Consider the following 18,767-nt stretch of genomic DNA (forward strand, 5'->3'; position numbering starts at 1 on the left):
CTCAGTGCTTCCTGCACACATATGCTGTTACAGAGCTAATATTGAAACAATAAACTCACTGGCAGGGCTAATCTGTTCTCTTGGACCAAAGACGGAAAACGTGAAATTATTTAGCCAAAATTCCACAGGGGCCCTCTCAAATTAAAATGTAATTAAGGGTGCTAACCAGAATCATATTTTTACTGAAATATGAACATAAAGTGTTACTAATGTCAGTTTTTTTTCTAACTAAGTACACAATATGTGCTTTCATTTCTAACAGTGACATACTAAGCAGGGATTAAATCTGTAACAGTGTTTTATGATGAACAAAATTATAAACGAAATCTGTGGCACACAAATCTTGCAGTTCACTGCAAGTTTGGCAACTGATTAAATCTACACCTTCAAAGTGCTCTGTAGAGAAACTATGTACCAAATGTCAAATCCAGCCTCGCATACACTGACCTCACAAATTATTGTGAAATAGAGCATTCGTACACCCACATATACACAAACAGACAGAGAGAGAAAGAGCGAGAAAAAAAACAGAGGGAGACAGAGGGAAGTTGAATCATGTGTGGATTTTGCCACGTTAATCATAAGTAAATCTTATTAAGCGCTGTCCACTGAGATCATTTATCAAACATTACATTACTACTTGCTTTAGATGAGCAGTGTAGTCCAGCAGTTATTATAATTAACTAAATGTAAAACTATCAAATGTGTTACTTAAAATGAAGCTGAAATAAAACAGATATATTACACATGATTATTGACATTATAGATAATAATATGTTTAATAGCTTATTTCAAGGCAATATTTAACATTTTAGAAACATTTAGTTCAGGTTTAAGGACATTAATACTACCTGGACATTTAAATCAAATATTAAGATAAAACTACAATGGAAATAAGTATAAATTTAGCCTAAATAGCAATATTTAGAAATTTAACAAGTTAAAAAGAGAAATGAAAATATATACAGTATGAAGATACAACATTACCTAAATAATACCGGTGTAGTCCTATTCACTAACAGTTAACGCAATTAAAGGTGTAAGAGATACAAAAAATATTTTTGAATAAGCTAAAGAATTACAATCTTTGAAAGAACTTATGAATTAGCATCTCATTTACTCACTTACTGTCAGTTACAAAAAGAATGCAAAAATAGTATACACTACCTGACTAAAGTCTTGTCGCCTATCCAAGTTTTAAGAACAACAAATAAAATTCTACTTGGTGATTTGGTATCAAAAGTGGGTCATATGAAAGGCAAAGGCCTGTAGATTACACTTATTTTATCAAAATTAAATATGATCATGCCTTGATTTTCAATTATTTAATTAGGACAGTAAGCTCTGACTGCTTGGACAAAAGTCTTTTCACAACAGAAATAATGTGCAGTACAGAATATAAAGTTATGGAGCAGTGGAAAAAAAAATTATATAATGCATGACTCCCATGAGCTTGACTACTGCATCCATACATCTCTGCAATGACTCCAATAGCGTATTAATAAAGTCATCTGGAATGGCAAAGAAATCGTTCTTGCAGGAGATTAATATTTAATGCATCCTACCCCAGACATGCTCAATAATGTTCATGTCTGGTGACTGGGCTGGCCAATCCTGGAGCACCTTGACCTGCTTTGCTTTCAGGAACTTTGATGAGGAGGCTGAAGTATAAGAAGGAGCATTATCCTGCTGAAGAATTTGCCCTCTCCTGTGATTTGTAATGTAATGTACAGCACAAATTTCTTGACAGCTCAGGCTGTTGATATTGCCATTCACTCAGCAGATCTCTCACACGCCCCCATACTGAATGTAATACCAAACCATGATTTTTCCTTCACCAAACTTGACTGATTTCTGTGAGAATACTGGGTTCATGCAGGCTCCAATAGGTCTTCTGCAGTATTTGTGATAATTGGAATGCAGTTACACAGATGATTCATCTGAAAAATTTACCTTCTGCCACTTTTCCAAATGATCAACTAGAAGTCAATACATGAACTAGAAGTACAATATATGTAGCCAAACAGCAAAAAAAAAATTCTCATTCCCTTTCAATGCCAAAACTACAGTATGGAATATTTTTAACAGCCCTGCTTTAATGGAACTTCTCATTTTACTAACATTACCCAGAAGTTCTCTGTCTGTGAAGGTGAAACGCCTTCTCCATCAACCAGAACTGTAAAAACAATTACTGTGTGCAAACAGGTTTTTGGACCACTCCTCTCATAATGTACAGTACCATTGGATGCCCGAACAGGTGGCTCCACCCCGAAGTCAATCCATTGGCTGCTCAAACTTGCAGAGTAATATCTTAATAACAGCACAGAGTATACCCATTCCAACAGAATCAGCCTCTAAATGTTCTTCCTACAGCTGTCTCTTCAGATTACTCTGCAACAGGAGAATTTAACATTCCAAAAAAATTGACTTCAACATTTACATTTAAGGCACCTACCAGATGCACCAATCCAGAGCTGCTCACAAGAAGCACTTTGTTTTGACATTTTATGACTGCCATGATCAACAGATGGCATGCGAATCTGCCTTTTAAATTTAAACCAACTAAACAACCATGTAAATAAAACCCCTCAGCTAGTCAAAGCAGATTTCAGTTTGACTAAATCCTCATTGATTCATTTTCTTTTCAGCTTAGTCCCTTTATTATTCTGGGGTGGTCACAGCAGAATGAACCGCCTTGACTGTGGATTAAACTTGTTATTTTAGAACGTATTTAGGTTATGATTAGTATTTTATAGAGTATAGACAACACAACACACTTTTCTACATTCAGATGAAATCAAATCTGCATTTTAGTTGAGATCATAACAGAAGAAAATATAAATAAATAAAGAAATACATAACGTGTGTAAATTAAAAAGAACAAAATATAAATTGTTATCTTGGCAACTAGCTGAAATTAAGTAGGCTAAATTTAAAGTACTATAACTGAAATAAAAAATATTTTAAACAGAAACAAGAAAAAAGGTCTGTAAGTTGTTGACTCTTCTAAATCATAAAAATGCCATCATATGTTTGCAGATACTTAAGAAACAAGCCAAGTAAACATTCTTGTTTATCTGAAAAAATAAAGCCTGAAGTCAGATATTCTGCTTTGAAAATGTCTGTTACATGCCGGAACGACTGTCTTTGTTTTGGTTCTTTTAACTGGCACAATGCCACTTTGGCCAATTATATTTCAGCACCCCAGGTTGCCTTATTGTATTTGATTTATTCAGTCAGAAAGACTCTCAATAATTAATTAGCAAATAATATAAATATTATGAATGCAAACATTAGGTGAGCAGGTCACAAACTGGCTGTTTGCACCAGACTAAACACAACAGAAATTTAAATAGAGCCATTCAGAAGCACAGAATAGTGCACTTACTGCACTTCAACAAAATGTCAAGGTTTATAATTTAGTTAATACATATTAAACCTCTTTGTGATTTTTAAATGTACATGCACTAAAGTTCCATAACAAACGGTTTATTTTATTTTCAAGATCTGTTGCTGCTTTCAGTAGTATGGCAATAAATGTTATGTAAAACAGCATTCAAACTCACATTGTTAGTATTTAACACTAAATAATGAGGTGTGCCTGAGGTGATCATTATCAAAGTTTTCTGATGTTCAGCTGTAAGAAATAGAAGCTGTTTCTAAAATATAAACTTCATGTGTTGTTAGTACAAAAACCTTCTTTTAATATGGAAAATATTCCTTCTATCGGGTGCCGTTTTTTTTAGAACATTGTTTAAATCAGCCTTAAATCAGCCTCAACAGTCAGGCACATTGTTGTTGGTGTCGTCAATCTGGCAACCCTTGCTTGCATTTGTTTTGAACCATGTGTGCAATACCTAGTTTAACCACTGGGTGTCAAATTTACTTGCTGCACATTTAAACTATAATGAAACAGAAATATATAAAAATAAGGAAAAAATAATACTATAAAAGTAACTAATACTAAATGAGCACTTGTTTTAAAGTGCATCAAACAGGTATCTTTTTGATCAATAAAAGCTTTACACACCAATCCATGATTCAGAAAGCTAACTGAAAGTAATATAATTGATTCTGACATTCAAAAGTGAAATTTATCTATGGTTCTCTCAGCAATTGCAGGCTAAATAAGTTTGGCAAGCCAGATGAACCGGTATCCAATAAATAGTTTATCGGTGCAGATTAAACAACACACTTGAGAAAACTCCAGGACATATTAAAAGTGCCTTGTGTTTTTGAACTTATAAAAAATGTAAGTTTAGTACTTCATAAAAGACCTTAACTTGCTTTTGTGTACAAACAACTTTCATTCAGTACAAACATTTGACACACACTAATCTGTCACTGATCTGTTTCATCATCAGTGTAAATAAAAAGCCTTTATAATGGCTCAGAGTAGCCCACCAGAGTCTGAGTCCACTGGTGGTGTTGACTAGGGATGGATCAGCGAGACTGACCTGATATGAAGGATCCGGGTGGCATCTGGCTGTAGTTTGCTCCGGCCAGAGCGAGGGCAGCTGAGGGTGCAGGTGTGAAGGGAGGGCCGAAGTTCTGCGGGGTGGCGTACGGGCCTGGAGGAATAGGCTAAACACACAGAGAAACAGAGATTGCTTGTGTCATAAACCTGAGAAACCACTTGGTTTTGAGAAGCTAAAAAATACAAACTTTATTCACAGTTGTGTAAGATTCATTTGGAAACTCCGAAGGAATGCCAAATGGCTGAAATCGAGCAGTGTACTGGCATGGACGTGAGCTTTGTTCCAAATCTCAGTGTGCCGCATTGCTGTCTACTGCCAACGCATTACACAGCAATGCATTGTGGCACACAAATATTTTTAAAAGAGGCTGTCGTGACCACATTGCTAAGCTAGTAATACTATACTAGAATATACTATAGTATACAAATCACTGATAGAAACACTGTTCTCTACATATGCATCAGATACTTAAACTCCATCTTACAAGGATTAAATAATAAAAAAAACAATGTTTACTTGTGAACGTAACACAAATCATGTTGCACTTCTTGTCTTTATCAAACTTTATTGCCTCCTTTGCACAATACTGTTGTCTTATGTAAAAGTACTTGTATAGTTTGTCTTATGTGTATAGTGTAAGTATTTATAGTATATGCATAGTTAGTAGTTTGAGTACTGCTCTGCATAGGTTTAAAAGAGCTTGTACGTCCAGTTTTGTGTTCATATTTATAATTTTGTTTATTTATGTAGCACCGTGGTCCTGCAAGACAAGACATTTCGTCCGACTGTACGTCCACACATGCTGCAAAGTGACAATAAAGCTTAACTTTTTTATTTTATTTATTTAATTGTTTAACCAGGAATGTCCCATTAAGATACAATATCTCTTCTACCAGGGAGTCCTGGTAAAGACAGGCAGCATAGGACAAGGTTACAAAAAAATAAGAATAACAAATACATGTCACAACACATAGACACACACAAAAAGAGTATGAACTAGGGATGCCACGGTTCTCAATATAATATTGAACCTTTTAGTACGACATCCACAGTTCAACACGCTCGTGAATTGTGGTTTTCTCGGTTTTGCGTTTAAATAATTTATGTGCGTTAATATCTCCCCGAATTGACTGTGTGTGCCTCTAAATCCATGAGCTGAGATGAGGAAACTCATGTCATGAGGACATTTTGGTTTTGCCGGTAAGTATAATGCCAATAAAAGAAAAAACGGTGAACAAAAAATAACTGTACAAGCATTGTTTTACACGTATAACCATGACTGCACATCTGCAGCGCCATCACCCAGCATTTTCCCTGTCTGAAGGCAGGATAGCAGAGAAGGTAATAAAGTCCTCCAAATAGCAACAGTCCCTCGCTGAATCTTTCCAGAAAACATGCCCAACTGGTTCTGAGAGACACATAAAAATAATAAAGACAGTGCGGGTGTATTGCTAAAGATTTGCAGCCCTTTAGGTGATTAGAGATGCGGGCTTTTGTCATCTTATAAAAGCACTCGATCCGCGTTACAGACTACAGTCTCGCATTTTTTCAGCACTGAGATAATTAAGATGGTTTATTTATATTTACTGAAGTACAAATGTGTTTATTTGAAATGGGCAATTTATCTTTATTAACTTCACATGTATGTTTATTTCCAAAGTGTAGGAATGTATGTGCTCCCCAGTTTGTACATGGGCTACCAGCAGCTGTGAGATTTCAGTGTTAATTTTTTTTATACAATACACTATGAACTAGTGTACTTTTCTTGGCTTTTGAGTAAAACAAAATGAGTATTGCAATAAATTGTTTTTATTTTTTTCTCCTTAACCTCTTACTGTTCCTATTGCCTTTAGAAAATAAAACACATGTCAAGCCATGAAACCGAACCAAAAACTGTGTTAAAAAACCGAGGTATGTATTGTACCGTGGGCTAACTGTATTGTTGCATCCCTAGTATAAACCATAATCAATTGTTAAAACATGTGCACTGGTCTAAATTGACAGTCTTTAAAATAGTTTTAAATAATTTATAAAATAAAATTTAAATGTATTAAATATACTTGACCTTGATATGCATAATACAGAGCTGCATGATTAATTGTTCGAAGGTTGACCCTTTTAACAAGATGGTGATGTCGGTTTTAATGGTCAGCATCTTAAAAATGTTTTTAATATTCAGATTTTTTAAAAAATGTATGTATATTTATAAAGCTACACATTTTTTTTAAAAAATAAAAAAAATAAAAATTACCGCTTTTGCGAAGTGTTTTTAATGCAGCGCCTATGGGCAGGACAGTACAATCGATGTTGTTCTCTGTTATCAGTTGCACACATTTTCACTCACACAAGTCTTGGTAACAGCATATTGAGTATTTCATATATTATTTGACCAAATTGGAATGCAAAAAATGTATCCCATTCATTGCACTCTAAGTTTACGACTTCCACTGCTAAAAAGCCCAAAAATGTGAATAGGATCCATTGCAGTCTTTATTCAAACACCCATGTGATCCTAATTATGGCTTATGTTTGTTAAACGCTTGAAGTTTACATCTTTATATATGAGAGAGAGCAGGCGGTGTAAAACAGCTTCAGTCTTTAAAACCTGCATTAATATCTATGTGTTACAAACATTCAGACTGTCAGCGAATTATTAGGATGACAGTTTATAGTTGAGATATAAACACAGATGTCTGTGATAGCAAGCAAAGCAACTTGATGCTTCCAATGAAGGCTGTAGCAGTTACATTCTTACTCCTATAGGGGGCAACAATTAAAAGGTATTCCTCAATGAATAGTTCCAGAGATTCTTTAAAAATTTAGAGGCATATAGAAAATAACATTGTTTTGTTTGTAGGAATGAGTTATCGAATCATTTATTCAAAGTGAGACTTAAAAATATTAATTAAAATCATATTTCATTTTTTTCTCCGATTCTTATTAATCAGGGATCGCCACAGCGGAATGAACCGCCAACTCCTCCAGCATATGTTTTACGCAGTGGATGCCCTTCTAGCTGCAACCCATTACTGGGAAACACCCATACACTCTCATTCACACACATACACTATGGACAATTTAGGCTTCCTAGTTCAACTATAGCGCAAACTGGAGCACCCAGAGGAAACCCACGTTGCATGCTGATTTGCACCAAACTATTTTTTAATTAACATTTTCAATGTTAAAACAGTTGTGAAAACTATGGCACATTATTTCAAGAGTCTTTTATGAATAGAAACTAGAGTGAAAATGTGTGTTTTACCGGCGGTGTGTGTGTCTCGTTGCCCTTGTTGGCCAGTCTACTGAGGATGCTTCTCTCGGACATCTGCAGACGGGCTGTGATCGGCGGGACTCTGGACAGTGTGGCTGGGAGCCGCGTTACGTCTGCCTTCATGTCACTCAGAAGCTCCTCCAACTGGTTTAGCACTACAAAAATGCCCATCATTACAACATGCAAAATTATAATCAATTATTATTGGCAGACAGGAGTTGTTGGAAAAGTTAAAAAACAATTAATTTGAACACCTAATAGACCGAACACTGTGTTAATCTGCTGAAGATAAACAAATGCATCAGATTGATTTAAACCAGGGGCCCAAACTCTGTCATAGAGGGCCACTGTCCTGGATAATTTAGCAAGAGAACTTTCTTCAACACGCTTGCCTGGATGTTTCTAGTATATTATCTGGTTAAAGAGTGTTTAATTGGGGTTGGAACTAAACTCTGCAGAAAACCGGCCTGTTTGGGCTATTCAACTTTATGTACAAATACACGTCCTGGGATATGTATTAGTAAAGTAAACAAGGTTTAAATTGATGTTGACTTTCACAGCTGAGAGTACGGTAAGAACTATTATATTCCTTCATTGTTGTTACAACTTTATATTAGATTCTTCAAATACACTGAAATTAGTTAAGCCTCAGAATAATTTGATTCATATTTCCAGAAAAAAAGATGCCTGTTCTTTTTAAGAGATGTTATGATGAACCATAAGCCTAATACACTGACCAGCCACTTTATTAAGTATACCTGTCCAACCGCTTATTAAAGCAAATTTCTAATTTCTAACTTCTCACTTTAACCGAGGTATGCAGAAGAGCATCTCTGAACGCACACCAAGTTTAACCTTGAGACGGATGGGCTACAGCAGCAGAAGACCACATGGGGTGCCACTCCTGTTAGCTAAGAACATAAAACTGGGGATACAATTCACACAGGCTCACCAAAATCGAACAATAAAAATTGGAAAAATGTTGCCTGGATGAGTCTCAATTTCTGCTGTGACGTTCAAATGGTAGGGTCAGAATGCGGCATCAACAACATGAAAGAATAGATCCATCCTGCCTTATATCAACGGTTCAGGCTGGCAGTGGTGTTGTAATAGTGTGGGGGATATTTTCTTGGCACACTTTGGGCCCATTAGTACCGATTGAACATTGTGTCAACGCCACAGCCTTAGCATAGTTGTTGACCATGTCCATCCCTTTATAACCACAGTGTACCCATCTTCGGATGGGTACTTCCAGCAGGGTAACGTGCCATGTCATAAAGCGTGAATCATCTCAAACTGGTTTCTTGAACATGACAATGAGCAACTGTGTGATGCTATCATGTCAATATGGACAAAAATCTTTGAGGAAAATTTTCAGTACCTTGTTGAATTTATGCCATTAAGGATTAAGGCAGTTCTGAAAGGGGGTCCAACCTGGTACTAGTTAGGTGTACCTAATAAAGTGGCCGGTGAGTGTATAAACATAAAACTAATGGAAATTGTCTGGAATCAAAATAATAATAATAAATACTGAAATTAAATCTTAGATGAGAAACTTAACATTAGAAAAAAACTGAACATAAAAATTTAAAACTACATAAATAAAAAAAGACAAATTAAGAAACGGTATCTTGAAAGCACACAAAAAACATATATATATATATATATATATATATATATATATATATATATATATATATATATATATATATATATATATATATATATATATATATATTAACATTTGGAGAAAAAATAAATTAGCAAAAAGCATACTTAATCTTCTTAAACTTTCTAAAAAGAAAATATAAAAAATAGTAAGTTTTTAAGCCAAAACAGAATAAATTCTCAAAAAGTAATTAAATAATACTAAATGAGCACTTGTTTTAAAACGCATAAAACAGGCTCCTTTTTATCATCAATAAAAGCTTTACACACCACTTCATGATTCAGAAAGCTAACTGAAAGTAATACAGTTGATTCTGGCTGTCAAAGTGAAATTTATCTATGGTTCTATCAGCAATTGTAAGCTAAATAAGTTTGGCGGGCCAGATGAACCGGTATCCAATAAATAGTTTATCGGTACAGATTAAACAACACACTTGAGAAAACTCCAGGACATATTAAAAGTGCCTTGTGTTCTTGAACTGTTCCCATATCAGAGCTGGCAGGAACTCTGGTCCCGCTGGATCAATCCACAAGGCCTTTTATCAGGCACTCAAGAAAGACGCCAGCAATTTTTGTCTAAGTTACACACAAACACATTCCCTCTGATCCATCGTCTTTTCCATATAAAGATATTTATGAGATCTATCACACAGGCACGCTTTCCTCACCCTTGTGCAAGACGGCATTGGCAGGTTTGTTTCCTGCGAGCGACTCCTTGCTGAGATGCTGATGGGATTCAGCGAGACATTCGACCTCAGCAAAGCGGGCGTTCAAGGCCATGGCCGGGTGAGTGGGGTCCTGGGTCATGTTGAGGTAGGCAGCCCGACGCAGCTGCTCCTCGATTACCAGGGCCTGCTCCAGCAACTGACAAAGACAGACAGACAGATCTTACAAGTGTAAAACTGTATGGAAAACCTACAATGATCTGTTGACTTCCTGGTCCAGTGAAGCCCCTCCCTCAGAAACAAATAATAGGCACCGATTGGTTCTCAGGTCCAGTGTACCCTGATGTTGAAGAAAACGTCACATCGGGGGTGGAGTTTATGTAAATTTTAGTTTTCGTGCTGTCACAAACCCTGCAAAAAGCTCATAGTAGCCCCTCCCTCAGAAATAAGTATTAGGCACTGATTGGTTCACAGGCCCAGTGTGCTCTGATTTGCTCGTGCATGTTGAAGAAAACGTCACATTGGGGGTGGAGTTTATGTAAATTTTAGTTCTTGTGATGTCAAAAACCCAGCAATAGCCTCATAATGGCCCCTCTCCCAGAAATAGGTAATAGACACTGATTGGTTCACAGGCCCAGTGTGCTCTGATTCGCTAGACCATGTTCAAGAAAATGTTACATCGGTGGTGGGGTTTATGTAAATTTGAGTTCTTGTGACGTCATAAACCCTAAAAAAAGCTCATAGTAGCCCCTCCCTCAGAAATAAGTAATGTGCACTGATTGGTTCGCAGGCCCAATGTGCTCTGATTCGCTAAACCATGTTGAAGAAAATGTTACATCAGGGGTGGTGTTTATGTAAATTTGAGTTCTTGTGATGTTATAAATCCAGAAAAAAACTCATACAGTAGTAGCCTCTCCCTCAAAAATAAGTAATGGGCATTGATTGGTTCGCATGTAAAGTAAATTTTAGTTTTTGTGATGTCATGAACCCAGCAAAAAAAAAAAAAAAAACTCATAGTAGCCCCTTCCCCCTGCCTGCATGACCATTCTAAAAAAAAAGCTGCATTTGGAACTACCCATCTGCTCGTCTACAACTCGCAACACACAATTTTGCTAGAGATGTTGCACTAGTGCCACAACCAATATACCGGACTCCTAGAATTCTTCTCGATATATATATATATAAACAAACACAGCAAAAACTGAACAAAATAGCACTACTTGGCTCAACGAATTATTGGGCTTGTTCCAAAAGAAAAGGGTTTACTAAACTCTCCAGTCATAATTACTCTGCCTTTTCAGAATGTGTTTTAAATGAGTAGGACCAAGTTCTGATTTCAGAAGATCTGAGTGCTCTCCAATGTAAGTCTGTAGCCCTGTATTTATTTATCATTGTCGAACTGCTGTGTTGATTAATGTCTTTGTGGAAAGCATGATACAAAACCTCCAAGATTCTGCTAAATAAAGTCCTTTTTTAGTCCTTCGTAACACTATAAAAATGACTCCACATTTTGATCAGTAGCATAATATTTTCATTACATCATCTGAACCCCAAAACACTCCTGATTTAAAAAAGCAAGAAAAGACAATGGAAAAAGCATCATTGAAGTCTATTTAAAACACAATGCAGAAATGAATAGAGAGAAAGAGCAAGAGAGAGAGAGAGAAACTAGACCACCAAATAAAAAGGAATATGAAATTTATTGAACAGAATTGACAGAAAAAAATTATGTCTGGAATGAAAAACGGTTCCAGTGATTTATGAGCATGAGAAAGCACCAGCTTCCAATTAAAAGAAGTTCCACTGGAATAACAGCGGTTCTCAGGTTGCTCAACGCATTCAGAATTATGTAAGAGAAGAAGAGAAAGACAGAGAGAGAGAGAGAGAGAGAGAAAGAGAGGGAGGCTGAAGACAGTAAAAGGAGGATGTAGAGAAAAGGATATGAAACATGTGATGAAAAAAACAGGAAAAACAAAGAGAGACGAGGCTCTTTCACAAGAATACGTGTCAGCATTTTCAGGTTTTGAGTTTTGCGACGTGTTAACATGTAGACATACAAACTTCAGGAGCCATGAATGCAGCAGAACATAAGGCAAGGGTCGGAGGATATATTCACAAGCATATCATTATGATATAAATGAAAGAAAGTTCTTTCAAGCATTGACATATTGCAATGCAAGAAAATAGGTAACATGAAAAATAAACAGAATGAACGCTGCAGAAGATATAACAACAAACAAAAAGAAGATATAATAACTATACTTGATATTCTTTATTAACAACATACCTTGAACCGTCTTGCCAGGAACTTGTTTTTCATCTCTAAGAAGTTTCCTTTGTTGGCTTGAGTTTTGAAGGGTTCATTTATGATTGCAAACTGCGGGTCATTCTGAATGTCCTGCCACCGTGCGTAGCCATGACTGAAAGAGGTCAAGGGTCAAACCTGGGCAGTTAACTGAAATAAAAAAAAGCTTAAGTGACAAAATTACAAAAACAATGTAAAATATTAAGTTTAATTAAAACTTTAACAAAACGGAAAAAATGACAAGGAATTTACAAAAAAAAAATATATATATATATCATAAAAAAATGGCAATAAATGCTACAGCAGTATGTAAATAATAGTTTAGAAACTCATACTTTTTTGACGAGGTGTTTTCTTAAAATACTCTTAAATTAAAACATTTAAAAAATAATAAATAAATTATTTTAGAATTTAGCTAATTTTGAGGAATTAGCTGTAACTTTTGACTGAGTTTTCCTTTTTTATGCTGTTATGCGCACATTATATTTCACACTCATGCAAGAAAGTGACGGAAATTGAAATTAAACAACATAAAAGATACTGGGCCATTTATAGTTTTAAAAAGCTTTTCAAAAACATAACTATAACTTAAAAGAGAACATTGTCATTTTGAAAAAAAAGGAAACTAAACTATATAAAATAAACTTGCTAGAGTTTATTTATGTCCTGTGGCAAAATTACTTTTATTATAGTATTAGTGATCTGCTTCAGGTAGGCCAGTTTATTTTTATGCTTTTGATGAAGTACCATTCAACTTTAAAGCCCTTTAGACTGGTAATGTTTTACTGATATTGTCTTTACATAAATAATTATTTAGGTCTATTTAATAATTTATTTGTTTACAATAATTAAGACATAAAATAAAAAAGTTAAATATAATCAACAGAGACATTGTAAATGAAAAAGCTTTTTAAGAAAGATGTTAAGATGGTAATTAGATTTATTACATTAAAGCCCCATTTACACTAATATGTTTTATTTTATAAATGGCGTTTTAGAACGAAAACGATCTACGCTACACTTACGTTTTACTTAGAGTTACCTAAAAGTTCTCCATCCACAATATACCGCTAACAACACACATCACATGACCACACAACACTCTGTCATGTGCTGCAGCATATCTGGAGGTCTGATCCTCAGGCAGTCTGCGAGGGCTTTGAGCACACCTCCTCTGGTGAGAGCAGCGCATGTCAGACAGTTCATCAAGGATATACTGCTGGATCTTATCTTACTATAGTTGATAACTTGATACTTAATTAGTCTAATCTTGTCTTTATCTAATGACTTTCTTTTAAATCTATCAGGTAATGTGTTTTGACTGAGCGCAAAGATAAGTTAATCCATTAATTTATGTAACCACGTACATTAATTCTGCACATTTGACTGATTGCTTGTCTTTATTTCCTATATTGTATAAACTTATTATGATATTGATTGCCATTACTGATTATTAAAACTGATATTCAGCAAAAGAGACGGTATGTTTCATAGTTTTCAATAAAAATGAAAGGATGTTATAAAAAGTTGTTTTAAATATGCACACAGTGAAGATGACGGTCATATAAATATGTAGCAACACGATGCCTTATTATTGGTGTCTGTTAAGTTGCTTATATCAAAATGAAAATAGGCAGTTCCTTATATTATGTTTTTATTTTATTGTTAAAATAGTAAAACAACATAGCCAGAGTGATGTGAAGTATGTAATAAAGTAGCCACACTGTTCCCTATGAAGATTTACCCGACGTGTCCTTGAAAGTTTGTTTTTCATAGCAATTTTGCAAAGTCTGAACTTACAAGGAAACGATGCAAGACTGAATTGTGTGTGCTTAATACAGAGAAAAAGACCCAATCAGGTAGCACGACTGTCTGCAGCCACGCCTCTATTTTCTGATGTTCTCTGTTTTAGCAGCATTTTCATACTAAAACGCTAAAAAAAAATTTAAAACGCTTAGTTTCCAGCGCTTTAAAACTCTGGGGTAGTGTGGACAGAAGGCGTAATCGTAGCAAAACTCATTATTTTAAACTGTAAACGTGTTAATATAAACGGGGCCTAAGAAAATGTAATAAATAATCTGAGAAGAACACATTTTGTCAACATGTTCTCTAAATATATATAAAAAAGAGAGCATAAAATTAGTTGTATCAGCAGTATTTCAGAGTTTAAAAAACTGTGCATAATTAATTGTATAATACAATTCTCCATTAATTTATAATTATTTACTTTTAGAAAAAAAACACAACTGATCAATCTTTTAAAATCAAAGCAACTTAACTCTAATGGACAATCTGCAGTAGAAAAGAAGTTGTTAATAAAATAATTTAAGTTTTTAATAAAAATTAAAAAAAACTTTGCTCTTTGTAGAATTCAGCAAAGCAAATGAACGTATTTTGTGTGTGAATGTTATTGCGTTTCTCCATCTCGTTTTACCACCATGTTCTTCTTGGCTTTGAGCTCTAAACACTGTTCATTCAGCAAACGCAGTATAAATATACATTAATAGATCTGGATAGTTTGCACGGTGACAGGATCAGTCTATCTCGAAGGATACCACACGATTCCTGAAAGCAGCCAGAAGTCGTGCCGCCGGTGCCAGATCTCGTTGATCTTGCCTGATGAAATAGCTGCCCGCTCCTCATTCTGCCAGAGAGTGTGGAGCTCTGTGTAGATGAGAAAAAAACACCAGCAGATATCAGATACCATCCCATTATACCTGCTGAAGGAAAATAAATAACAGGCAACAGTCCTCCGACAACAAAGCTTGCAAGTGCATAAATCCTGTTATCTAGCTATAAACACAATGGTGATGTTCAGAGTGCAGGCGGCATGTGTAGTGTTTGCTTGAAATGTTTTATCAGCGCTGGTGAAATGTTTATCCACGCTAAATACAAACCCCTTGATGTTTAGTTGTTCTCCTTCAAAGTTGTAAATTAAACGCTATAAAGTGATTGGCTTCTGGGAACTGGAACTATTTATAGTGACTGGGGCTGAGGCGGGGGGATCTAAGCAATAATAGAGTAGAGATTTACCACTGGCCTGCCAAGAGAAGGCTTTTGAATATTAGGAAATTTCAAAAGTACAGGCAGGAATGCTCAGTTTTTAAAATGATGGCTGACACAGATGATTATTTTCATCTTATGGCTAAGAATCAATAAAATGACAATATTAAAAGCTGAAATTTTATTTTGTGAATTTATGTTCTTGTTTTTAACTAGGGATGCGCCGATACCATTTTTTTTTTTGGAACCGATTGGATGCCAAAATTTTGAGTATCCACTGATACAGATCCAATCCCGATACTGTGTCTTTATTTTTTAACAATACAGTTTCTATAGTTCTGGTGATGAGCTCAAATAACAAATATTTTTTAGTTAAAATAACAGACCTAATAAACTAGGCTACATTATTTCAGCATTCATTGTGACATTGATATGATCGGTTGTGGTCCAGCTTATGTTTCCCTTTTTAATACTAAGATTTTTCTTTGAAATCTGTAAGAGGCTACCACTATTGACCCTAATTGTTGGTACTGTATAGTAACCAGCCTTTTAGTAAAGAAGGTCACACTTGGTTTTGTTGGTCTGTTTGCTAAATTTAAGTTACATTGCATCTACTGTACATGCCATTTAATTCTCATTAGATTATAAGTAGGCTGCTAGGTTGGGGTTGGGATTTAGGTAAAGGCGAATTCACACTATGCTATCCAAACCGTGCCAAGGCCCGTTTCCCTGATCGTTTGAGAAGCAGTGGCGTAGCGGACAGGGAGGGCCCCGCGTGATTAGGGGGCCCCGCGTCGTGATTTGAAAATCCGGCAACCGCAATAATCAAACCCCTGGGAACATCAGTGGTCAGAACCAAAGTTCACAGGACTGTGTTTTCTGAACTTCTCTAAAACTGTGGACTACTTCACACTGATTGCTTGCCGCCCAACCGCGTCATAACTCACCACTACCATAAAGTTGACTTGATTTCAACTCTCCTCGACACCCACACCGGAGAGGATGCACCGCACTGCTCCTCGCCGCCGGTTCTCATTGAAAATGAATGACTTCTGGTTACTTTGACGCTCTCGCCGCTTGTTTGTGATCGCTCCAGTTTGTGAAGGCTTCCCCGCGTTGTCACTCCACCCCGCCCCCCTTCTCTGCTCCTCAATTTTTGATCGCTTCCTCGCTCCACCGACTCCCCCCGTCCCCTCAGTTTGTGATATATACAGTTGAAGTCAGAATTATTAGACCCCCTTTGAATATTTTTTCTTTTTAAAATATTTCCCAAATGATGTTTAACAGAGCAAGGAAATTTTCACAGTATGTCTGATAATATTTTTTCTTCTGGAGAAAGTCTTATTTGTTTATTTTGGCTAGAATTAAAGCAGTTTTAATTTTTTAAAAGCCATTTTAAGGGCAAAATTATTAGCCCCTTTAAGCTATATTTGTTTCGATAGCCTACAGAACAAACCATTATTATACAATAAATTGCCTAATTACCCTAACCTGCCTAGTTAACCTAATTAACCTAGTTAAGCCTTTAAATGTCACTTTAAGCTGTATGGAAGTGTCTTGAAAAATATCTAGACAAATATTATTTACTGTCATCATGGCAAAGATAAAATAAATCAGTTATTAGAAATGAGTAAATAAAACTTTATAAATTATGTTTAGAAATGTGTTGAAAAAATCTCTTCTCCGTTAAACAGAAATTGGGGAAAAAATTAAACAGGGGGGCTAATAATTCTGACTTCAACTGTATTTACACACTATGTTGTAACGATACTGGAATTCTGTACAAATCGATACTAAAAATTTTCCGCTAACATTTGAGCGCTACTGAGCACGATCTTAAACAGTGCTAATTTGTCATTGTGCTCACATGCTCAACAGAAATTACTGTGATTGGTCGTGAAGGTCATCAGTTCACCAAACTCACCACTGTTTACTGAGTGTAAACACAGATACAGAGACACTGGAGCATTTCAAAGTCAGGTCGGTCAGCTGGTTTATTTATAAGCTGACATACAATTTACAAGCTGCGATCCACTGATGAACTGTGGCATTAAAACGTTCCAGTGTCCCTCTCAGATACCTCTCTAAATGCAGTGATGTCCAACTTTAATGTAGTTTTCAAATGGCTGTGCAAATAGTATATAGTGCTGTCTTGGGCATTCTCAGGAAGTGTCACCAAAATCAGACTTCTTTGCATTGGGGAAAGTGTACAGAGTAAACTGTCATAATGAAAACATGACAAAGCCATTTGACTATCTTGTTCATAAGCAATGGTGTCAGGACTTTTCATCTTGATGAAACTGACACTTTCATTGACATGAATAATTGGTTGTGAGGAATGAGCTAACTATTTCAAGCAACAGACAATATATATAAATGAACAAAACATCAATATACGAATATGTAACTATCTAAACTGTTTTGACCAAAAATCAATATAACATCACTATAATCTTTGCTATCCCGACCAATTTTTGTTATTTTCTGGACAAACTAGTAACAATAAATCATGACCCGTGATAAATAAGGACCTAAACTGAAGGAAAATGAATGAGTTATATGTATTTACAATGGGAACTGTGGTTTAGTTAACCACTGCTTAGAATAAAAGAAAACAAATAAGTGACACTAGTAGGTGAAAAATTAGAGAAAAGCATGATACAGTGCTGGTCATTACACTCATCTTCAAAACATATTGCAGAACAGTAATGACACTCCTAGTCCTGAACTCTCCCTTTATATTCCCAGTACTCCCATTGAAGTATCCACCCTTACCACAGGTCAATTATTCATAGTATTAGACTCGCTGAGAAACACTGATGCATGCACTCCTACACTATATGCTCGCAAAGCATAAACACGCAAGCTGACATTTACATGCAGATTTGACCATGAATATAATCAGAATGCATGAAATCATAGGCTTTCACATTTCAACATGAGTCATTTTAGGAAATAATCAATGGTGAAACGATGGAAACTAATCTAAGGAGCATTTGTAAACCACTGACAGATGAAATCACTGCTTGCTGTTACTGGTAAAACCGCTGAACAGAAGCTCAGAGACATTCAGAGTCATGTTCCCTCGACTAAACACTCTGCTCTATTGCACTTTATCATAACAGGACATACCTAACATTACACGAGTGATTGGATTTACATAACGTTGGCACAATGACCTGGCATGTTTTGATTTAAGGGCAAACATGGTTAAGGTGAAGACGTACTGTAGGAATGAGTGAGATGTTCAGCAGATTGACAGCATCAAAAGTGATGCAGGTACTTAACATAAACATTTCTTTTACAGGATGCTATTTTTATTGCTATTAGAATTGCAAAATTAAACGCAAAAAATAAAATTAAATAAAAACTGTGGC

General features: G+C 35.6%; 1 protein-coding gene across 4 annotated transcripts in view; it reads right to left on the reverse strand.

The window, feature by feature from the left end:
• chd3 (chromodomain helicase DNA binding protein 3) overlaps positions 1-18,767 on the reverse strand; it is a 100,180-nt gene that overhangs the window by 15,007 nt on the left and 66,406 nt on the right. For all 4 annotated transcript variants that reach the window (XM_087260912.1, XM_087260911.1, XM_087260910.1 and 1 more), the window contains exons 35-39: positions 14,943-15,051; positions 12,370-12,502; positions 10,086-10,281; positions 7,741-7,904; positions 4,458-4,584 (exon numbers count right to left, since the gene is read on the reverse strand). In XM_087260912.1, coding sequence (XP_087117038.1) covers positions 4,458-4,584; positions 7,741-7,904; positions 10,086-10,281; positions 12,370-12,502; positions 14,943-15,051 — 729 coding nt within the window. The remainder of the gene's footprint in view (positions 1-4,457; positions 4,585-7,740; positions 7,905-10,085; positions 10,282-12,369; positions 12,503-14,942; positions 15,052-18,767) is intronic.

The sequence above is a fragment of the Danio rerio genome, chromosome 7 (assembly GCF_052040795.2).
Source record: "Danio rerio strain M-AB ecotype USA chromosome 7, GRCz13ab, whole genome shotgun sequence".
In the NCBI taxonomy this organism is placed as follows: domain Eukaryota; kingdom Metazoa; phylum Chordata; class Actinopteri; order Cypriniformes; family Danionidae; genus Danio; species Danio rerio.